General features: G+C 47.8%; 1 protein-coding gene across 2 annotated transcripts in view; it reads left to right on the top strand.

Annotated features, from left to right (window-relative positions):
- Nucleotides 1–20,211, top strand: part of LOC110518702 (phospholipid-transporting ATPase ID) — an 83,980-nt gene extending 63,769 nt beyond the window's left edge. For both annotated transcript variants that reach the window (XM_090190167.1, XM_090190165.1), the window contains 7 exons: nucleotides 1–22; nucleotides 646–869; nucleotides 1,479–1,562; nucleotides 1,638–1,883; nucleotides 3,343–3,612; nucleotides 16,523–17,095; nucleotides 17,328–20,211. The exon at nucleotides 1–22 is cut by the window's left edge and continues 162 nt beyond it. In XM_090190167.1, coding sequence (XP_090046293.1) covers nucleotides 1–22; nucleotides 646–869; nucleotides 1,479–1,562; nucleotides 1,638–1,883; nucleotides 3,343–3,612; nucleotides 16,523–17,095; nucleotides 17,328–17,426 — 1,518 coding nt within the window. In that variant the 3' untranslated portion in view covers nucleotides 17,427–20,211. The remainder of the gene's footprint in view (nucleotides 23–645; nucleotides 870–1,478; nucleotides 1,563–1,637; nucleotides 1,884–3,342; nucleotides 3,613–16,522; nucleotides 17,096–17,327) is intronic.
- The last annotated feature ends 798 nt before the right edge of the window (nucleotides 20,212–21,009 follow it).

Raw genomic sequence — 21,009 nt, 5'->3', positions numbered from 1 at the left:
AATGATGTTAGCATGATCAAGAGTAAGTTAGAGAGAGAGGGGGATGGAGGAGAGGATGTCAGAGGAGGGTTGGAGGAAGGGCGAGTGACAGAAGTGCTTGGCAAAGATGATAACAGAGATGGGAAGAATTGAGAGATAAGGGGAAGGAGGAGATATATTGAAGCAAAGTGCTCTGGCAGCACAGTCTATTTGTAAGGTCATGGAAAGTCCCCAGAATCCCCACTTTATCTGTTTACGTGTAGTTCTCTCTCCTTACGTCCTCTTTTCTCACGCCTCACCATGCCTTTCACAATTGTGTGTATGTATGTGTGCGTGCATGCACATGTGTGTGTGTTTGTGTGCACGCATACAAGTGTGTGAGTGTGTGTGTGTATGAAAAGCAGAAGAGAGGAGGCCTCTGAGGGAGGAGAGGTCCTTGTGGTTTCACATCCTGTTTTCTGGGCTCGACACCATGTCCTTGGATACATTACTCAACTTGTTGACTGGTTACCAAACCTGAATCTGAGGGAAGAGCATAGCAGGCTTCTGTGCCAGCCCAGCACTAACACCCCTGATAATTACACTTTTCAATTGTCTACAGTTGCTCTCTGTCCTTGTCTCCTCTCCTATATCCTATATGAAGTGTCTGTCTATCCCCCCACCCAGCGGCTCATATAGGAGTGGGCATCAGTGGTCAGGAGGGCATCCAGGCAGTGCTGGCGTCTGACTACTCCTTCTCCCAGTTCCGCTTCCTCCAGCGCCTGCTGCTGGTCCACGGACGCTGGTCCTACCTCCGCATGTGTCGCTTCCTCTGCTACTTCTTCTACAAGAACTTTGCCTTCACCATGGTGCACTTCTGGTTTGGCTTCTTCTGTGGCTTCTCTGCCCAGGTGAGAGGTCAGGGGTGAGGGATCAGGAACGGTGGTTTAGAGGTGAGGGGTGAAGGGTTTTATAATTTGGGTTGAGGTAAATAGTTTTGACTTCACTGTCAAAAAACACATTAGGAGTGTTTAGGAGGAACTATAAGGGTTGAAGTGAAGACTCATGGGGCATGATGTTATATTGGAGCTTAAATGGGGTGAGGTTGTCGTTCTTACTGTGTGTGTTTCTCTCCCTCCTACCCTCTCTCTCTTTTCTTTCTCTCTCTCTCTCTCACTCTCTTTCTCCATCCCTCTCTCTCTCTATCCCTCTCTTCATCCTTCTCTCTCTCTCTCTCCCTCTCACCCTCTCTATCTATCTCTCTCTGTTATCTCCCTCCTACCCTCTGTCTCTCTTTTCTTTCTCTCTCGCTCTTTTTCCATCCCTCTCTCTCTCATCCCTCTTTCTCCATCCCTCTCTCCATCCCTCTATTCATCTCTCTCTCTCTCTCTCTCTCTCTCTCTCTCTCTCTCTCTCTCTCTCACTCTCTCTCTCTCTCTCTCTCTGTCTCTCTCTCTCGCTCTCTCTCTCTCTCTCTCTCTGTCTCTCTCTCTCTCTCTCTCTCTCTCTCTCTCTCTCAGACAGTATATGATCAGTACTTCATCACTCTCTATAACATCGTCTACACCTCGCTCCCCGTGCTGGCCATGGGAATATTTGACCAGGTGAGTCTCCCAAGCACCTCTGTACCCTTTGACCCCTGACCCTTGACCCCTGGTTGTTCCTCTTTCCCTCTGTAGGACGTCCCAGAGCAGCGTAGTCTGGAGTATCCTAAGCTGTATGAGCCAGGTCAGCTTAACCTGCTGTTCAACAAGAGAGAGTTCTTCATCTGTATAACCCAGGGTATCTACACTAGTGTTGTGTTGTTCTTCGTACCCTATGCCATCCTGTCCCACGGAACCCAGGGCACCGGGGAACCCCTCGCTGACTACCAGACCTTTGCTGTTACCACGGCCACCGCCCTGGTGATCGTGGTCAGTGTGCAGGTGAGCGGGGGGAAGGACTGTAGTATCCACTTCCTGTAGGCAACATGTTTGAAGGTTTGCTACATATGATAAACCGGGTAGTTTGGGCCGTGTGTATATCAGACAATATACCACGGTATTACACAAAAAGACTTGTTTACTGTTCTAGTTATGTTGGTAACCAGTTTATAATAGCAATAAGGCACCACAGGGGTTTGTGATAATGGCCAATATACCACGGCTAAGGGCAGTTCTTATGCATGACGCAACGCAGAGTACAGCCTGGATACAGCTGTTAGTCATGGTATATTGGCCATATACCACAACCCTTATTATTATTATATACGGTCTGATATACACATGCCTTCAGTACAAACTGGGTGGTTAGAGCCCTGAATGCTGATTAGCTGAAAGCCGTGGTATATCAGACCATATACCACAACCCTTATTATTATTATATACGGTCTGATATACACCGGCCTTCAGTACAAACTGGGTGGTTAGAGCCCTGAATGCTGATTAGCTGAAAGCCGTGGTATATCAGACCATATACCACAACCCTTATTATTATTATATACGGTCTGATATACACCGGCCTTCAGTACAAACTGGGTGGTTAGAGCCCTGAATGCTGATTAGCTGAAAGCCGTGGTATATCAGACCATATACCACAACCCTTATTATTATTATATACGGTCTGATATACACCGGCCTTCAGTACAAACTGGGTGGTTAGAGCCCTGAATGCTGATTAGCTGAAAGCCGTGGTATATCAGACCATATACCACAACCCTTATTATTATTATATACGGTCTGATATACACCGGCCTTCAGTACAAACTGGGTGGTTAGAGCCCTGAATGCTGATTAGCTGAAAGCCGTGGTATATCAGACCATATACCACAACCCTTATTATTATTATATACGGTCTGATATACACCGGCCTTCAGTACAAACTGGGTGGTTAGAGCCCTGAATGCTGATTAGCTGAAAGCCGTGGTATATCAGACCATATACCACAACCCTTATTATTATTATATACGGTCTGATATACACCGGCCTTCAGTACAAACTGGGTGGTTAGAGCCCTGAATGCTGATTAGCTGAAAGCCGTGGTATATCAGACCATATACCACAACCCTTATTATTATTATATACGGTCTGATATACACCGGCCTTCAGTACAAACTGGGTGGTTAGAGCCCTGAATGCTGATTAGCTGAAAGCCGTGGTATATCAGACCATATACCACAGGTATGATGAAACATGTATTTTTAACGTTAACGTTAACCATGGTATATTGGCCATGCATAGTACCACAGCCCCTCACGCCTTATTGCTTAAATCTCTCTGTGTGTGTGTGTGTGTGTGTGTGTGTGTGTGTGTGTGTGTGTGTGTGTGTGTGTGTGTGTGTGTGTGTGTGTGTGTGTGTGTGTGTGTGTGTGTGTGTGTGTGTGTGCGTGCGTGCGTGCGTGTGTAGATTGCTCTGGACACAGGCTACTGGACAGCCATCAACCATTTCTTTGTGTGGGGCTCTGTGGGCTCCTTCTTCACCATCATGTTGGCTATGCACAGCCAGACTCTATTCAGCATCTTTCCCAACCAGTTCCACTTCGTTGGCAGTGCCCAGAGCACACTGGTCCAGCCGCTGGTGTGGCTGACCATCGTCTTGGCCACAGTGATCTGCATCGTTCCAGTTCTGGCTTTCCGATTCCTCAAACTGGACCTGAAACCACAGCTCTCTGATACGGTGAGAACAATATGCTTCTGGCCACACTCACAGCTCTCTGATACGGTGAGAACAATATGCTTCTGGCCACACTCACAGCTCTCTGATACGGTGAGAACAATATGCTTCTGACCACACTCACAGCTCTCTGATACGGTGAGAACAATATGCTTCTGGCCACACTCACAGCTCTCTGATACGGTGAGAACAATATGCTTCTGGCCACACTCACAGCTCTCTGATACGGTGAGAACAATATGCTTCTGGCCACACTCACAGCTCTCTGATACGGTGAGAACAATATGCTTCTGGCCACACTCATAGCTCTCTGATACGGTGAGAACAATATGCTTCTGACCACACTCACAGCTCTCTGATACGGTGAGAACAATATGCTTCTGGCCACACTCACAGCTCTCTGATACGGTGAGAACAATATGCTTCTGACCACACTCACAGCTCTCTGATACGGTGAGAACAATATGCTTCTGACCACACTCACAGCTCTCTGATACGGTGAGAACAATATGCTTCTGGCCACACTCACAGCTCTCTGATACGGTGAGAACAATATGCTTCTGGCCACACTCACAGAGCTCTCTGATACGGTGAGAACAATATGCTTCTGACCACACTCACACACACTGTACATTCCTCCTTGATCCAACACATCATAATCACTGATCCTACTCACTAACACATTGGATAGGTGAAAACAGAAGATAAACTCCAGATAGCATTCACCAATTGCCAGGCCGTCATTGTAAATAAGTATTTGTTTTTAGTTGACCTGCCTGGTAAAATAAAGGTAAAACAAAATAGTTATTCAGTCATGTGACTGTCGGGATGGCCGCCTCGCTTCGCGTTCCTAGGAAACTATGCAGTTTTTTGTTTTTTTACGTGTTATTTCTTACATTGGTACCCCAGGTCATCTTAGGTTTCATTACATACAGTCGAGAAGAACTACTGAATATAAGAGCAGCGTCAACTCACCAACAGTGCGACCAAGAATATGACTTTCGCGAAGCGGATCCCGTGTTCTGCCTTTCACCCAGGACAACGGAATGGATCCCAGCCGGCGACCCAAAAAAACGACTTCGTAAAAGGGGGAAACGGAGCGGTCTTCTGGTCAGAATCCGGAGACGGGCACATCGTGCACCACTCCCCAGTATACTTCTCGCCAATGTCCAGTCTCTTGACAACAAGGTTGATGAAATCCGAGCAATGGTAGCATTCCAGAGGGACATCAGAGACTGTAACATTCTTTGCTTCACGGAAACATGGCTCACTGGAGAGATGAGATGAGAAGGCAATCAAACAAGCTAAGCGTCAGTATAGAGACAAAGTAGAATCTCAATTCAACAGCTCAGACACAAGAGGCATGTGGCAGGGTCTACAGTCAATCACGGATTACAAAAAGAAAACCAGCCCCGTCACGGACCAGGATGTCTTGCTCCCAGGCAGACTAAATAACTTTTTTGCCCGCTTTGAGGACAATACAGTGCCACTGACACGGCCCGCAACTAAAACATGCGGACTCTCCTTCACTGCAGCCGACGTGAGGAAAACATTTAAACGTGTCAACCCTCGCAAGGCTGCAGGCCCAGACGGCATCCCCAGCCGCGCCCTCAGAGCATGCGCAGACCAGCTGTTTACAGACATATTCAATCAATCCCTATCCCAGTCTTTTGTTCCCACATGCTTCAAGAGGACCACCATTATTCCTGTTCCCAAGAAAGCTAAGGTAACTGAGCTAAACGACTACCGCACCGTAGCACTCACTTCCGTCATCATGAAGTGCTTTGAGAGACTAGTCAAGGACCATATCACCTCCACCCTACCTGACACCCTAGACCCACTCCAATTTGCTTACCGCCCAAATAGGTCCACAGACGATGCAATCTCAACCACACTGCACACTGCCCTAACCCATCTGGACAAGAGGAATACCTATGTGAGAATGCTGTTCATCGACTACAGCTCGGCATTTAACACCATAGTGCCCTCCAAGCTCGTCATCAAGCTCGAGACCCTGGGTCTCGACCCCGCCCTGTGCAACTGGGTACTGGACTTCCTGACGGGCCGCCCCCAGGTGGTGAGGGTAGGCAACAACATTTCCACCCCGCTGATCCTCAACACTGGGGCCCCACAAGGGTGCGTTCTGAGCCCTCTCCTGTACTTCCTGTTCACCCACGACTGCGTGGCTATGCACGCCTCCAACTCAATCATCAAGTTTGCGGACGACACAACAGTGGTAGGCTTGATTACCAACAACGACGAGACGGCCTACAGGGAGGAGGTGAGGGCCCTCGGAGTGTGGTGTCAGGAAAATAACCTCACACTCAATGTCAACAAAACTAAGGAGATGATTGTGGACTTCAGGAAACAGCAGAGGGAACACCCCCCTATCCACATCGATGGAACAGTAGTGGAGAGGGTAGTAAGTTTTAAGTTCCTCGGCGTACACATCACAGACAAACTGAATTGGTCCACCCACACAGACAGCTTCGTGAAGAAGGCGCAGCAGCGCCTCTTCAACCTCAGGAGGCTGAAGAAATTTGGCTTGTCACCAAAAGCACTCACAAACTTCTACAGATGCACAATCGAGAGTATCCTGTCGGGCTGTATCACTGCCTGGTACGGCAACTGCTCCGCCCACAACCGTAAGGCTCTCCAGAGGGTAGTGAGGTCTGCACAACGCATCACCGGGGGCAAACTACCTGCCCTCCAGGACACCTACACCACCCGATGTCACAGGAAGGCCATAAAGATCATCAAGGACAACAACCACCCGAGCCACTGCCTGTTCACCCCGCTATCATCCAGAAGGCGAGGTCAGTACAGGTGCATCAAAGCTGGGACCGAGAGACTGAAAAACAGCTTCTATCTCAACGCCATCAGACTGTTAAACAGCCACCACTAACATTGAGTGGCTGCTGCCAACACACTGACTCAACTCCAGCCACTTTGATAATGGGAATTGATGGGAAATGATGTAAAATATATCACTAGCCACTTTAAACAATGCTACCTAATATAATGTTTACGTACCCTACATTATTCATCTCATATGTATATGTATACACTGTACTCTATATCATCTACTGCATCTTTATGTAATACATGTATCACTAGCCACTTTAACTATGCCACTTTGTTTACATACTCATCTCATATGTATATACTGCACTCAATACCATCTACTGTATCTTGCCTATGCCGCTCTGTACCATCACTCATTCATATATCTTTATGTACATATTCTTTATCCCCTTACACTTGTGTCTATAAGGTAGTAGTTTTGGAATTGTTAGCTAGATTACTTGTTGGTTATTACTGCATTGTCGGAACTAGAAGCACAAGCATTTCGCTACACTCGCATTAACATCTGCTAACCATGTGTATGTGACAAATAAAATTGGATTTGATTTGATTTGATTTGAAATCAGTGGAAGGGATGAAGAAATGATGCTGGTTCATGACCACTTCTTTATGATCCTCTGTTCCTGTCTCAAAGTATTTCAGTACTCATCTACATCAGTCTGGCCTTCAGTCTGGCCTTCAGTCTGGCCTTCAGTCTGGCCTTCAGTCTGGCCTTCAGTCTGGTCTTCAGTCTGGCCTTCACTCTGGCCTTCAGTCTGGCCTTCAGTCTGGCCTTCAGTCTGGTCTTCAGTCTGGCCTTCACTCTGGCCTTCAGTCTGGCCTTCACTCTGGTCTTCAGTCTGGCCTTCAGTCTGGTCTTCAGTCTGGCCTTCAGTCTGGCCTTCACTCTGGCCTTCAGTCTGGTCTTCAGTCAGGCCTTCACTCTGGCCTTCAGTCTGGCCTTCAGTCTGGTCTTCAGTCTGGCCTTCAGTCTGGCCTTCAGTCTGGCCTTCAGTCTGACCTTCAGTCTGGCCTTCAGTCTGGCCTTCAGTCTGGTCTTCAGTCTGACCTTCAGTCTGGCCTTCAGTCTGGCCTTCAGTCTGGCCTTCAGTCTGTCAGCCATGACTCCTGTCTTCTCTCTATACTACTGTGATTCTGTCTGTTTGTCTCTTCATTGCTGTGACTGAAATCACACCAATGTCCCCTAACTCTACCAATGATTAACTGTTTGTGCGTACGCCAGCGCTCTCTGTGTCCCGTCACTTATCTTCTCTGTAAATATTGACTCGTGAGTCTGTGAATATACCTTCATTCCCTCGAGAACAGCTGTCCCTATCACCTTATAATACGTCATTATCACTAGGGTTTAATATTGTCCGAAAACATTCTACACGTTCTACACATCCTTCCTGAGAAAATTGCAACCGTCCTGTAATAAATCTGACATAATTATACCACAGATAGACCAATGAGACAGATATTTCACCGGATGTGTAAATGTGAAGCATCCGATTGCCATTCCCACTCACTACCAAATATGGTAGTGAGAGGAAGCCCAGTGGCTGACAGTGGGATAAGATGTAGGGAGATGGATTCTGGCCGACATTCTGCACATTTTCTCATCTGGGAAACATATGACCTCAATACAGTTTTCTGTCCCCAAAACTAAAATCTGTTATGTAGATTTTAACCTTTGCCAAAGTTGTAAAAAAATGGCATTGTTTAGAAGGAATGCAAAGGCTAATTGAGTTATTGCACACGCTCACTCCACAAAGTAGGCGTTTCATAATGGAAATATGCAGATGTATGCTAGAACGAGCTAATAGGATCTCGCTAGCTTGTGCTTGGCTCTGCCCACCATTTTACTTGTTCTGCCCACTATGACTCATTTGTTTCATTTGGAAAGACAGGATGTGGTCTATTTTGGTTTAGTTATAAAAAATCTTTGATTATACCACTGTCAATTGAGAAACACGGACAGGAAACTAATGGTTTCTTGTTGTATTTGTCACAATTTACTCATCAAATCAAATTTTATTTGCACATACACATGGTTTGCAGATGTTAATGCGAGTGTAGCGAAATGCTTGTGCTTCTAGTTCCGACAATGCAGTAATAACCAATGAGTAATCTAACCTAACAATTTCACAACAACTACCTTATACACACAAGTGTAAAGGAATGAAGAATATGTACATAAAAATATATGAATGAGTGATGGTACAGAACGGCATAGGCAAGATGCAGTAGATGGTATTGAGTACAGTATATACATATGAGATGAGTAATGTGGGATATGTAAACATATAAAAGTGGCATTGTTTAAAGTGGCTAGTGATACATGTATTACATAAAGATGGCAAGATGCAGTAGGTGGTATAGAGTACAGTATATACATATGAGATGAGTAATGTAGGGTATGTAAACATTATATTAAGTGGCATTGTTTAAAGTGGCTAGTGATACATTTTTTTACCTACATTTTTCCATTATTAAAGTGGCTGGAGTTGAATCAGTATGTTGGCAGCAGCCACTCAATGTTAGTGGTGGCTGTTTAACAGTCTGATGGCCTTGAGATAGAAGATGTTTTTCAGTCTCTTTGATGCACCTGTACTGACCTCGCCTTCTGGATGATAGCAGAGTGAACAGGCAGTGGCTCGGGTGGTTGTTGTCCTTGATGATCTTTATGGCCTTCCTGTGACATCGGGTGGTCTAGGTGTCCTGGAGGACAGGTAGTTTGCCCCCGGTGATGCGTTGTGCAGACCTCACTACCCTCTGGGGAGCCTTACGGTTGTGGGCGGAGCAGTTGCCGTACCAGGCGGTGATACAGCCCGACAGGATGCTCTCGATTGTGCATCTCTAAAAGTGTGAGTGCTTTTGGTGACAAGCTGAATTTCTTCAGCCTCCTGAGGTTGAAGAGGCGCTGCTGCGCCTTCTTCACCACGCTGTCTGTGTGGGTGGACCAATTCAGTTTGTCCGTGATGTGTACGCCGAGGAACTTAAAACTTACTACCCTCTCCATTACTGTCCCGTCGATGTGGATAGGGGGGTGCTCCCTCTGCTGTTTCCTGAAGTCCACGATCATCTCCTTTGTTTTGTTGACGTTGAGTGTGAGGTTATTTTCCTGACACCACACTCCGAGGGCCCTTACCTCCTCCCTGTAGGCCGTCTTGTCGTTGTTGGTAATCAAGCCTACCACTGTAGTGTCGTCTGCAAACTTTATGATTTGAGTTGGAGGCGTGCATGGCCAAGCAGTCGTGGGTGAACAGAGAGTACAGGAGAGGGCTCAGTACGCACCCTTGTGGGGCCCCAGTGTTGAGGATCAGCGGGGTGGAGATGTTTTTACCTACCCTCACCACCTGGGGGCGGCCCGTCAGGAAGTCCAGTACCCAGTTGCACAGGGCAGGGTCGAGACCCAGGGTCTCAAGCTTGATGGCGGGTTTGGAGGGTACTACGGTGTTAAATGCTGAGCTGTTGTCGATGAACAGCATTCTCACAAAGGTATTCCTCTTGTCCAGATGGGTTAGGGCAGTGTGCAGTGAGGTTGCGATTGTGTCATCTGTGGACCTATTGGGGCGGTAAGCAAATTGGAGTGTGTCTAGAGTGTCAGGTAGGGTGGAGGTGATATGGTCGAGGTCTAGTCTCTCAAAGCAGCCCCATGATAACGGAAGTGAGTAGTCGTTTAGCTCAGTTACCTTAGCTTTCTTGGGAACAGGAACAATGGTGACCCTCTTGAAGTATGTGGGAACAGCAGACTGGAATAAGGATTGATTGAATATGTCCGTAAACACACCAGCCAGCTGGTCTGCGCATGCTCTGAGGACGCGGCTGGGGATGCCGTCTGGGCCGGCAGCCTTGCGAGGGTTAACACGTTTAAATGTTTTGCTCACCTCGGCTGCAATGAAGGAGAGACCGCAGGTTTTGGTAGCGGGCCGTGTCAGTGGCACTGTATTGTCCTCAAAGCGAGCAAAGAAGTTGTTTAGTCTGTCTGGGAGCAAGACATCCTGGTCAGCGACGGGGCTGAATTGCAACTATACTTTATCTCTATACTGACGCTTAGCTTGTTTGATTGCCTTGCGGAGGGAATAGCTACACTGTTTGTATTCGGTCATGTTTCCGGTCACCTTGCCCTGGTTAAAAGCAGTGGTTCGCGCTTTCAGTTTCGCGCGAATGCTGCCATCAATCCACGGTTTCTGGTTTGGGAATGATTTCATAGTTGCTGTGGGTACGACAACGCCGATGCACTTGCTAATAAACTCGCTCATTGAATCAGCATATTCATCAATGTTGTTGTTTGACGCAATGCGGAACATATCCCAATCCACGTAATCGAAGCAATCTTGAAGCGTGGAATCAGATTGGTCGGACCAGCGTTGAACAGACCTGAGCGCGGGAGCTTCCTGTTTTAGTCTCTGTCTATAGGCAGGGAGCAACAAAATGGAGTCGTGGTCAGCTTTTCCGAAAGGAGGGCTGGGGAGGGCCTTATATGCGTCGTGGAAGTTAGAATAACAATGATACCGGGTTTTACCAGCCCTGGTTGCACTGTCGATATGCTGATAGAATTTAGGTAGTCTTGTTTTCAGATTAACCTTGTTAAAATCCCCAGCTACAATGAATGCAGCCTCAGGATATGTGGTTTCCAGTTTACATAGAGTCAAATAAAGTTCGTTCAGGGCCATCGATGTGTCTGCTTGGGTGGGAATATATGCGGCTGTGATTATAATCAAATTAATCTAAGTTCCTGTATGTTGTTATGATCACACCACGTCTCATTAATCATAAGGCATACCCCCCCCCCCCCCGCCCCTCGTCTTACCAGAAAGATGCTTGTTTCTGTCGGCGCGATGCGTGAAGAAACCAGCTGGCTGTACCGACTCCGATAGCGTGTCTCGAGTGAGCCATGTTTCCGTGAAGCAAAGAACGTTACAGTCTCTGATGTCTCTCTGGAATGCTACCCTTGCTCGGATTTAATCAACCTTGTTGTCAAGAGACTGGACATTGGCGAGTAGGATACTCGGGAGCAGTGCGCGATGTGCCCATCTCCGGAGCCTGACCAGAAGACTGCTTCGTCGGCCCCTGTTACGGCGTCGTTGTTTTGGTTCGCCGACTGGGAATGTGAAGTTTACTGTCTGTGTAAACAAAATGTTCTACAATGAGTGATACAATCTGAGTATTAACCATTACAGCAATGAGACCCTTTTTTCCCTAAATAAATCAAGAGGGACATTTTCCTAGATGTAGATCAGACAAATGTTATTTGTCCTGGGTGGTGGGCAAAACAGAGGATCCGCTTCGGGAAAGTCGTATTCCTGGTCGTAATGATAGTGAGTTGACGTTGCTCTTATATCCAGTAGTTCCTCCCGACTGTATGTAATAAAACCTAAGATTACCTGGGGTACCAATGTAAGAAATAATACGTAAAAAAACTAAATACTGCATAGTTTCCTAGGAATGCGAAGCGAGGCGGCCATCTCTGTCGGCGCCGGAAGTTGTCAACTCAAAGTTCTGTCAAAGTCACCACAAAATGTGTTGATGTAGCCTAAATGTAGGCGTAAAATATGATGAGGTTATTAGCCTACAGGCTAGTGAAATTGTTATTTGTTTTAGCTTACCCATAACTTTGACTGAAAGATGCCTGCCAGCTTGTTGGCTCTTTTCACTCCCCCTGGACCAGGCTATCAGGGGGATTCAGAAGGTTGTGGTTTATGACCTGGACCTGGCTATCAGGGGGATTCAGAAGGTTGTGGTTTATGACCTGGACCTGGCTATCAGGGGGATTCAGAAGGTTGTGGTTTATGACCTGGACCTGGCTATGAGGGGGATTCAGAAGGTTGTGGTTTATGACCTGGACCTGGCTATCAGGGGGATTCAGAAGGTTGTGGTTTATGACCTGGACCTGGCTATCAGGGGAATTCAGAAGGTTGTGGTTTATGACCTGGACCTGGCTATCAGGGGGATTCAGAAGGTTGTGGTTTATGACCTGGACCTGGCTATCAGGGGGATTCAGAAGGTTGTGGTTTATGACCTGGACCTGGCTATCAGGGGGATTCAGAAGGTTGTGGTTTATGACCTGGACCTGGCTATCAGGGGGATTCAGAAGGTTGTGGTTTATGACCTGGATCTGGCTATCAGGAGGATTCAGAAGGTTGTGGTTTATGACCTGGACCTGGCTATCAGGGGGATTCAGAAGGTTGTGGTTAATGACCTGGACCTGGCTATCAGAGGGATTCAGAAGGTTGTGGTTTATGACCTGGACCTGGCTATCAGGGGGATTCAGAAGGTTGTGGTTTATGACCTGGACCTGGCTACCAGGGGGATTCAGAAGGTTGTGGTTTATGACCTGGACCTGGCTATCAGGGGGATTCAGAAGGTTGTGGTTTATGACCTGGACCTGGCTATCGGGGGGATTCAGAAGGTTGTGGTTTATGACCTGGACCTGGCTATCAGGGGAATTCAGAAGGTTGTGGTTTATGACCTGGACCTGGCTATCAGGGGGATTCAGAAGGTTGTGGTTTATGACCTGGACCTGGCTATCAGGGGGATTCAGAAGGTTGTGGTTTATGACCTGGACCTGGCTATCAGGGGGATTCAGAAGGTTGTGGTTTATGACTTGGACCTGGCTATCATTGGGATTCAGAAGGTTGTGGTTAATGACCTGGACCTGGCTATCAGGGGGATTCAGAAGGTTGTGGTTTATGACCTGGACCTGGCTATCAGGGGGATTCAGAAGGTTGTGGTTTATGACCTGGACCTGGCTATCAGGGGGCCTGTCTACTCATTTTTGTTATTGTAACATCATGGAACAATGTTGCAAATGTCTATTTCATCAAGAGCGTTTGTGGACACAATGTACCTACCATCTTGTTAACAGTGAGTATGGCTGGAGCTTTGTGAATGTGAGATGGAGATTGCCTTCAGTAACTGTGTCAACAGGTTGTGTGTAGCCTACACATGATAGTCAGCAATGCAGTTTATGGAAGTCATGCATGTAAGTGATGTTTTCTATTGAGGACTATGTTGAGCAGGCCTATAGACTAAATATGTTTGGCTGCTAGCATTGTGATGACTGGTCTAATGTAGGTTGTGAAGCCAAGGAGTCGTTATGTTCGGTTCATTTATGCAGCTATTGTTACGGCTTTCTTCCGTCGAAGGAGAGGCGGACCAAAATGCAGCGTGGTTATTTCGATACATCTTTTAATAAAAGATAAACACGAACAATACAAAACACAGAGACAGGAACAATCACCCACGAAACACTCAAAGAATATGGCTGCCTAAATATGGTTCCCAATCAGAGACAACGATAAACACCTGCCTCTGATTGAGAACCACTTCAGGCAACCATAGACTTTTCTAGACAACCCCACTATACCACAATCCCAATACCTACAAAAACCCCAAGACAAAACACACCACATAATTAACCCATGTCACACCCTGGCCAGACCAAAATAATAAAGAAAACACAAAATACTAAGACCAGGGCGTGACAGAACCCCCCCCCCCCCCCCAAGGTGCGGACTCCCGGCCGCACACCTAAACCCATAGGGGAGGGTCCGGGTGGGACGTGGACCCCACTCCAACAATGTCTTAGTCCACTTGCATCGCGTCCTTTGATTGGCGACCATCGCCGCCGACCTTGGCCTAGTAACCCTCACCAAGGGCCCCACTGGACTGAGGGGCAGCTCGGGACTGAGGGGTAGCTCGGGACTGAGGGGTAGCTCGGGACTGAGGGGTAGCTCGGGACTGAGGGGTAGCTCGGGACTGAGAGGAAGCTCAGGCAGGTTAATGGCACTGGCAGATCCAGGCTGACTGGTGGTTCTGGCAGATCCTGGCTGACTGGCGGCTCTGGCAGATCCTGGCTGACTGGCGGCTCTGGCAGATCCTGGCTGACTGGCGGCTCTGGCAGATCCTGGCTGACTGGCGGCTCTGGCAGATCCTGGCTGACTGGCGGATCCTGGCAGATCCTGGCTGACTGGCGGATCCTGGCAGACTGGCAGCTCTGGCTGCTCCATGCTGACTGGCGGCTCTGGCTGCTCCATGCTGACTGGCGGCTCTGGCTGCTCCATGCTGACTGGCTGCTCCATGCAGACTGGCGGCTCTGGCTGCTCCATGCAGACTGGCGGCTCTGGCTGCTCCATGCAGACTGGCAGCTCTGGCGGCTCCTTGCAGACTGGCAGCACTGGCGGCTCCTTGCAGACTGGCAGCACTGGCGGCTCCTTGCAGACTGGCAGCACTGGCGGCTCCTTGCAGACTGGCAGAACTGGTGGCTCCTTGCAGTCTGGCGGCTTCTTGCAGACTGGCAGCTCCTTGCAGACTGGCAGCTCCTTGCAGACTGGTTGCTCCTTGCAGACTGGCAGCGCTGAACAGGCGGGAGACTCCGGCAGCGCTGTAGAGGAGGAAGGCTCTGACTGCGCTGGACAGGCGGGAGACTCCGGCAGCGCTGTAGAGGAGGAAGGCTCTGGCAGCGCTAGACAGGCGGGAGACTCCGGCAGCGCTGTAGAGGAGGAAGGCTCTGACAGCCCTAGACAGGCGGGAAACTCCGGCAGCGCTGGAGAGGAGGAAGGCTCTGGCAGCGCTGGACAGGCAAAGCGCACTGTAGGCCTGGTGCGTGGTGCTGGCACTAGTGGTACTGGGCCGAGAACACGCACAGGAAGCCTGGTGTGGGGAGCTGCTACCGGGGGGCTGGTGCGTGGAGGTGGTACTGGATAGACCGGACCGTGCAGGCGCACTGGAGCTCTTGAGCACCGAGCCTGCCCAACCTTACCTGGTTGAATGCTCCCGGTCGCCCTGCCAGTGTGGCGAGGTGGAATAGCCCGCACTGGGCTATGCAGGCGAACCGGGGACACCGAGCGCAAGGCTGGTGCCATGTAAGCCGGCCCAAGGAGACGCACTGGAGACCAGATGCGTAGAGCCGGCTTCATGACACTTGGCTCGATACTTACTCTAGCCCGGCCGATACGCGGAACTGGTATGTACCGCACCGGGCTATGCACCCGCACTGGAGACGCTGTGCGTAACACGGTGCCTGCCCGGTCTCTCTAACCCCCCGGTAAGCACAGGAAGTTGGCGCAGGTCTCTTACCTGGCTTAGCCATACTCCCTGTGTTCCCTCCCCAATAAATGTTTGGGGCTGACTCTCGGGCTTCCATCCGCGTGCTGCCTCCTCATACCAGCGCCTCTCCGCTTTCGCCGCCTCCAGTTCTTCTTTGGGGCGGCGATATTCTCCAGGCTGAGCCCAGGGTCCTTTACCATCCGATATCTCCTCCCATGTCCAGAAATCTGGATTTCGCTGCTCCTGCTGCTGCTGCCTGTCACCACGCCGCTTGGTCCTGTTGTGGTGGGTGATTCTGTTACGGCTTTCTTCCGTCAAAGGAGAGGCGGACCAAAATGCAGCGTGGTTATTTCGATACATCTTTTAATAAAAGATAAACACGAACAATACAAAACAATAAACACAACGTGAAAACCTAAACAGCCCTATCTGGTGCAAACAAACACAGAGACAGGAACAATCACCCACAAAACACTCAAAGAATATGGCTGCCTAAATATGGTTCCCAATCAGAGACAACGATAAACACCTGCCTCTGATTGAGAACCACTTCAGGCAACCATAGACTTTTCTAGACAACCCCACTATACCACAATCCCAATACCTACAAAAACCCCAAGACAAAACACACCACATAATTAACCCATGTCACACCCTGGCCAGACCAAAATAATACAGAAAACACAAAATACTAAGACCAGGACGTGACAGCTATCGTGCATATTTAGTATTTTTGCATTAGTGCTGCATAATTTTTTTGGATTATTGGTCTACAAGATCCGTCAATATTTTTCTCCCAAAAAGGGGAAGGAGCTTGGTCAGGAAGTCCCAGGATACCGGTCACCAGTGTTAAACCCTACATGTCCCTTTATACTAAGAAATAACCCTCCTGTCTGTCCTCTCTACCCTCTACCTCTCCCTTTCCCCCCTCCCAATCTACCTCCCCTGCTCTCCCGCCCCCTCTACCTCCCCTGCGCTCACCCCTCCCTTGCCCTGACCCCTCTCCCCCCTCCAGGTGCGTTACACCCAGCTGGTGCGTCAGAAGACGAGGAAGCCAGCGGGTCGATGCATGGGAGGAGTCAGGGTCGGGGGTGTGCCTGAGGGTCGTCTGGGGGCGAGGGGCGGGTTCAGGAGGTCAGGATATGCCTTTGCCCACCAGGAGGGCTTTGGGGAGCTCATCACCTCTGGGAAGAACATGAGACTGTCCTCCCTGGCACTGGCCAACTTTGCCTCCAGACACAGCTCCAGCTGGATAGACACCCTGCGCAAAAAGAAACACTCAAATACACATCCCCCGCAAAGCGCCTCAGGAGAGAGCAGCCCGGCACCTAGCTATGTGTCGGGATCGGCTCCCCCCCTGTCTAATTCATCCTCTCTCCTGGGGGGGTCACAGGATACTCCCCTGGAGGAGGGAACACACACGCTGCCTGTCATACTCCCACAGGTGGCTTCTGGCCCTCCCACAAACACACCTCCAGCGTTAGCTCCAGCCCAGGTCCCCTCTGCTGACGCTCTCACTCCCACCTCTGTGAGGAGTCCTGGGGGAGACTCGGTTGGTGGTTGGAACCTTAGTCTGGGCGCTGTACAGGTGAGATACTGTCATCTTCTTTAATCTGTTTCTCACACACACAACCTCACACACACACATAACCTCACACACACACACAACCTCACACACACACACAACCTCACACACACAACCTCACACACACAACCTCACACACAACCTCACACACACAACCTCACACACAACCTGACACACACAACCTCACACACACAACCTCACACAACAGTAACCGGGTATTCCACCTGTCCTGCAGGATGCTCTATTTGGTTGGAGGGGCGTCGCCTATCGCACCAGCGGAACCAGCAGCCCGGGACCTCCCCCTGTTCCCAAGGAAACCAACCACACCGTGTGAGACGGACAGACAGATGGACAGATGATAGAAAGAAGAAGGACAGGCTGTCATATCCCACTGGATTCTCTTGGAATACGTGAAGAAATACTGCATTTGGAAGTTTGGAATACTGAAGGTGGAATGTTTGGAATGGCACTCACCCTGGGTTAGGAAGAGATCCAAAGTGGCAGCCAATGTAGGCGGAAGGCATACACACCCATCAACACCCACTGGCATTTGTATGACACTGTCGTTGCAATAGTGTTGGTACATATATGTTTCCGTCTGAAAGATAGTGTGTGGTAGTTGTGATAGACATGCTCAGACTACCCACAACCCACTTATCTGTCTTCTTCAACCAATGAGGCAGGCTGAAAGAAGCACTTCTTCATGCAAATGATGTAACCATCTGCTGAAGAGCTTGGTACCACAGGGTTCCGGACAGAAACCCCACTCCAACAGCACCGCTGTGGTTCAGACATGACTATACTATTTATACAATGGATCATATGTCATAACATCATATCAGATTGGTTCAAAACAAAGTATTGAATTGAGTCTTTATGACAGAAGAGAGGTTAATTTGATGGTCAGAAAGGTGGTGAATTGAGTCTTTATGACAGAAGAGAGGTTCATTTGATGGTCAGAAAGGTGGTGAATTGAGTCTATGACAGACGAGAGGTTCATTTGATGGTCAGAAAGGTGGTGAATTGAGTCTTTATGACAGAAGAGAGGTTCATTTGATGGTCAGAAAGGTGGTGAATTGAGTCTTTATGACAGAAGAGAGGTTCATTTGATGGTCAGAAAGGTGGTGAATTGAGTCTTTATGACAGAAGAGAGGTTTATTTGATCATCAGAAAGGTGGTGAATTGAGTCTTTATGACAGAAGAGAGGTTCACTTGATCATCAGAAAGGTGGTGAATTGAGTCTTTATGACAGAGGAGAGGTTCATTTGATGGTCAGAAAGGTGGTGAATTGAGTCTTTATGACAGAAGAGAGGTTCATTTGATGGTCAGAAAGGTGGTGAATTGAGTCTTTATGACAGAAGAGAGGTTCATTTGATGGTCAGAAAGGTGGTGAATTGAGTCTTTATGACAGACGAGAGGTTCATTTGATGGTCAGAAAGGTGGTGAATTGAGTCTTTATGACAGAAGAGAGGTTCATTTGATGGTCAGAAAGGTGGTGAATTGAGTCTTTATGACAGACGAGAGGTTCATTTGATGGTCAGAAAGGTGGTGAATTGAGTCTTTATGACAGAAGAGAGGTTAATTTGATCATCAGAAAGGTGGTGAATTGAGTCTTTATGACAGACGAGAGGTTCATTTGATGGTCAGAAAGGTGGTGAATTGAGTCTTTATGACAGAAGAGAGGTTCATTTGATGGTCAGAAAGGTGGTGAATTGAGTCTTTATGACAGACGAGAGGTTCATTTGATGGTCAGAAAGGTGGTGAATTGAGATGAAATAGCAGAATGAGTGGTTTTTATGATGAGCTGCTGTTAGACATAGTACTCCAATTCACCTGTCTGTATCCAGCTGTTAACCAATCATAAACATGTCTTTAATAGGCCAAGTAATGCTATCTACCTTCTCTAATAATGTATGACAGCGTGTAAACCAATGCAGTAGTGTAGAGCTGTCCCTCTAACCTGTACAGTCTGTATGAGGAATGTCTCTAGAACCTTATCAGTGGTCCTGGTCTTTGTATTCATGATTACATGTTGCTGTGTCACCATGCCCAATGGCTTAGTCAAACCAGACAGGCTGCACCATCCTACACTCTTATGGGTACATACTACTGTACATTCTCTATCCGTCTGCCTGACTGAAATCTTCACATACATAGTCCGTCTGTTGTTTTAGCCAATAACTTGGCAGGACACTGAGGGGTTCAGTCAGCCAACCAATGACTGAAGAATGCAGGATGCTGTCCTTGCTGGAATGTTGTAGTATATATCATCATAAGTTCATGGGCAGAGTTTCTGTGTTCACTATAGTTCTCAGTGAGAACGCCATTTTAACCTTACAGGACACAGCAAGACTCCTCTTCGTCATGTTCTTCTTCATCCTCCTCCACTGCACCATATTGGTGACCTGCTGCTGGGCCCACAGACAGAACTACACTACACTTAAGCCCGTACTGGGCTTAAGAGAGAGGAGATGGACTTCTAACAACAACCTGGACCTCCATGTTGCTTTGGGGCGGACTGACTCTGAGGCGTTGTGAGAGACAATGGACAATAAAGCCCTCTATGGCGTCCATGTTGCTTTGGGGAGGACTGAGTGTGGGGAAAGTATGTTAATATGGGCTTATGCAGTCAGACAGGAACCTGTAGTTACCTAGAGACTGAGCTGGTCTAGGAACAGGAGAACGTGTTAATGAACGGAGGCTTGGGAGGGAGGGATCAGGGTTATTATTATTAAGCCTTAATAAATCCACAGTAATGATGATCAACCCAGTTCATCCCTCTACTAGGCATGTCATCATGTAACGTATTCCTTCTATACAGCAGGAGAAACAAACCCAGTCCTCCAGGGCCACTGGAATGATGCTCTCACTGTTGTACTCTACAGCATACAGCTTCTGGTTAGAAAGATATAGGGTGAAACTAGGTGAGACAGCTGTTGTACTCTACAGCAGTGGTATTCAAAGTCCAGGTTGTGAGTGAACTGCAGTTGGATCGCGGCAAAATAAAAACATTTATTTTTTTATGAACAAAAAATGAAGAGTACAGATTATTGTATGGGTCAACATAAAAACATTTTTGAGAAAGATTTGAAAAATAAAATGCATTTGTTTTCTTTTAATTTGATAAGAGATGAACATGTAATGAATTGAAGGTTATTTGTTGATGTAAAAAATGGGGTCGTAAAAAAATGTTGTGAAGAAAAATGGCTTCCCCTGAAATTGTTTCCGGGAAAAAATGGAGTCCCAGCTGAACAAGTTTGAATACCACTGTTCTACAGCATACAGCCTCTGGTTAGAAAGATTATAGGGTGAAACCAGCACAACCAGTCTCTGCTGGACCTGTCTCTCCCTGCTGTAGAAGGCTCAAACCACCTGTAAGTCAGTGCAACACAATATCACACTCAATTTGTGCAAATATGCACAAAAAGTATTTCAGCAGATTTTGTGCGTTTTTATGTGGCTTAATTTGTGTGAAAATACAACATAAAATGCTCAAATAACTTTTAAAATATTGTTCCTACGTTTGCCCCCCAAAACTGTATTTTCCTATGAATTAAGTTGCACAAAAATGTGTCTTTTCACACGAATTAAGCCACACAAAAATTCACAAAAACACACAAAATATGCTTAAATACTTTTTGTACATATTTGCACGAGTTGATTGTGAGATTGTGTTGCAACGTGTTATAAAGTGCTTGAATTGTGCCAGAACGCAGAAGTACAGAGTATCGCACCTCAAATGTATTACTGTTTTGAGTTTTGGCACCTCTTACAGAGTTTTGCTTTAAAATGTTGTGCCGTTCTGCCAGTGGCACATAATTATAAACAGTAGGGGCGCCCAAAATAAGTACTGTCACCTATTTCAGTCCACTTCAAGCACTGGTGTCATAGATGGATACAGCAGGTTGATGTTGGGT

The sequence above is a fragment of the Oncorhynchus mykiss genome, chromosome 2 (assembly GCF_057628025.1).
Source record: "Oncorhynchus mykiss isolate SJ-2025 chromosome 2, ASM5762802v1, whole genome shotgun sequence".
Classification (NCBI taxonomy): Eukaryota; Metazoa; Chordata; class Actinopteri; order Salmoniformes; family Salmonidae; genus Oncorhynchus; species Oncorhynchus mykiss.
The sequence above is the reverse complement of the archived record's forward strand: the minus strand, read 5'-3'. Positions and strand labels throughout refer to the sequence as shown.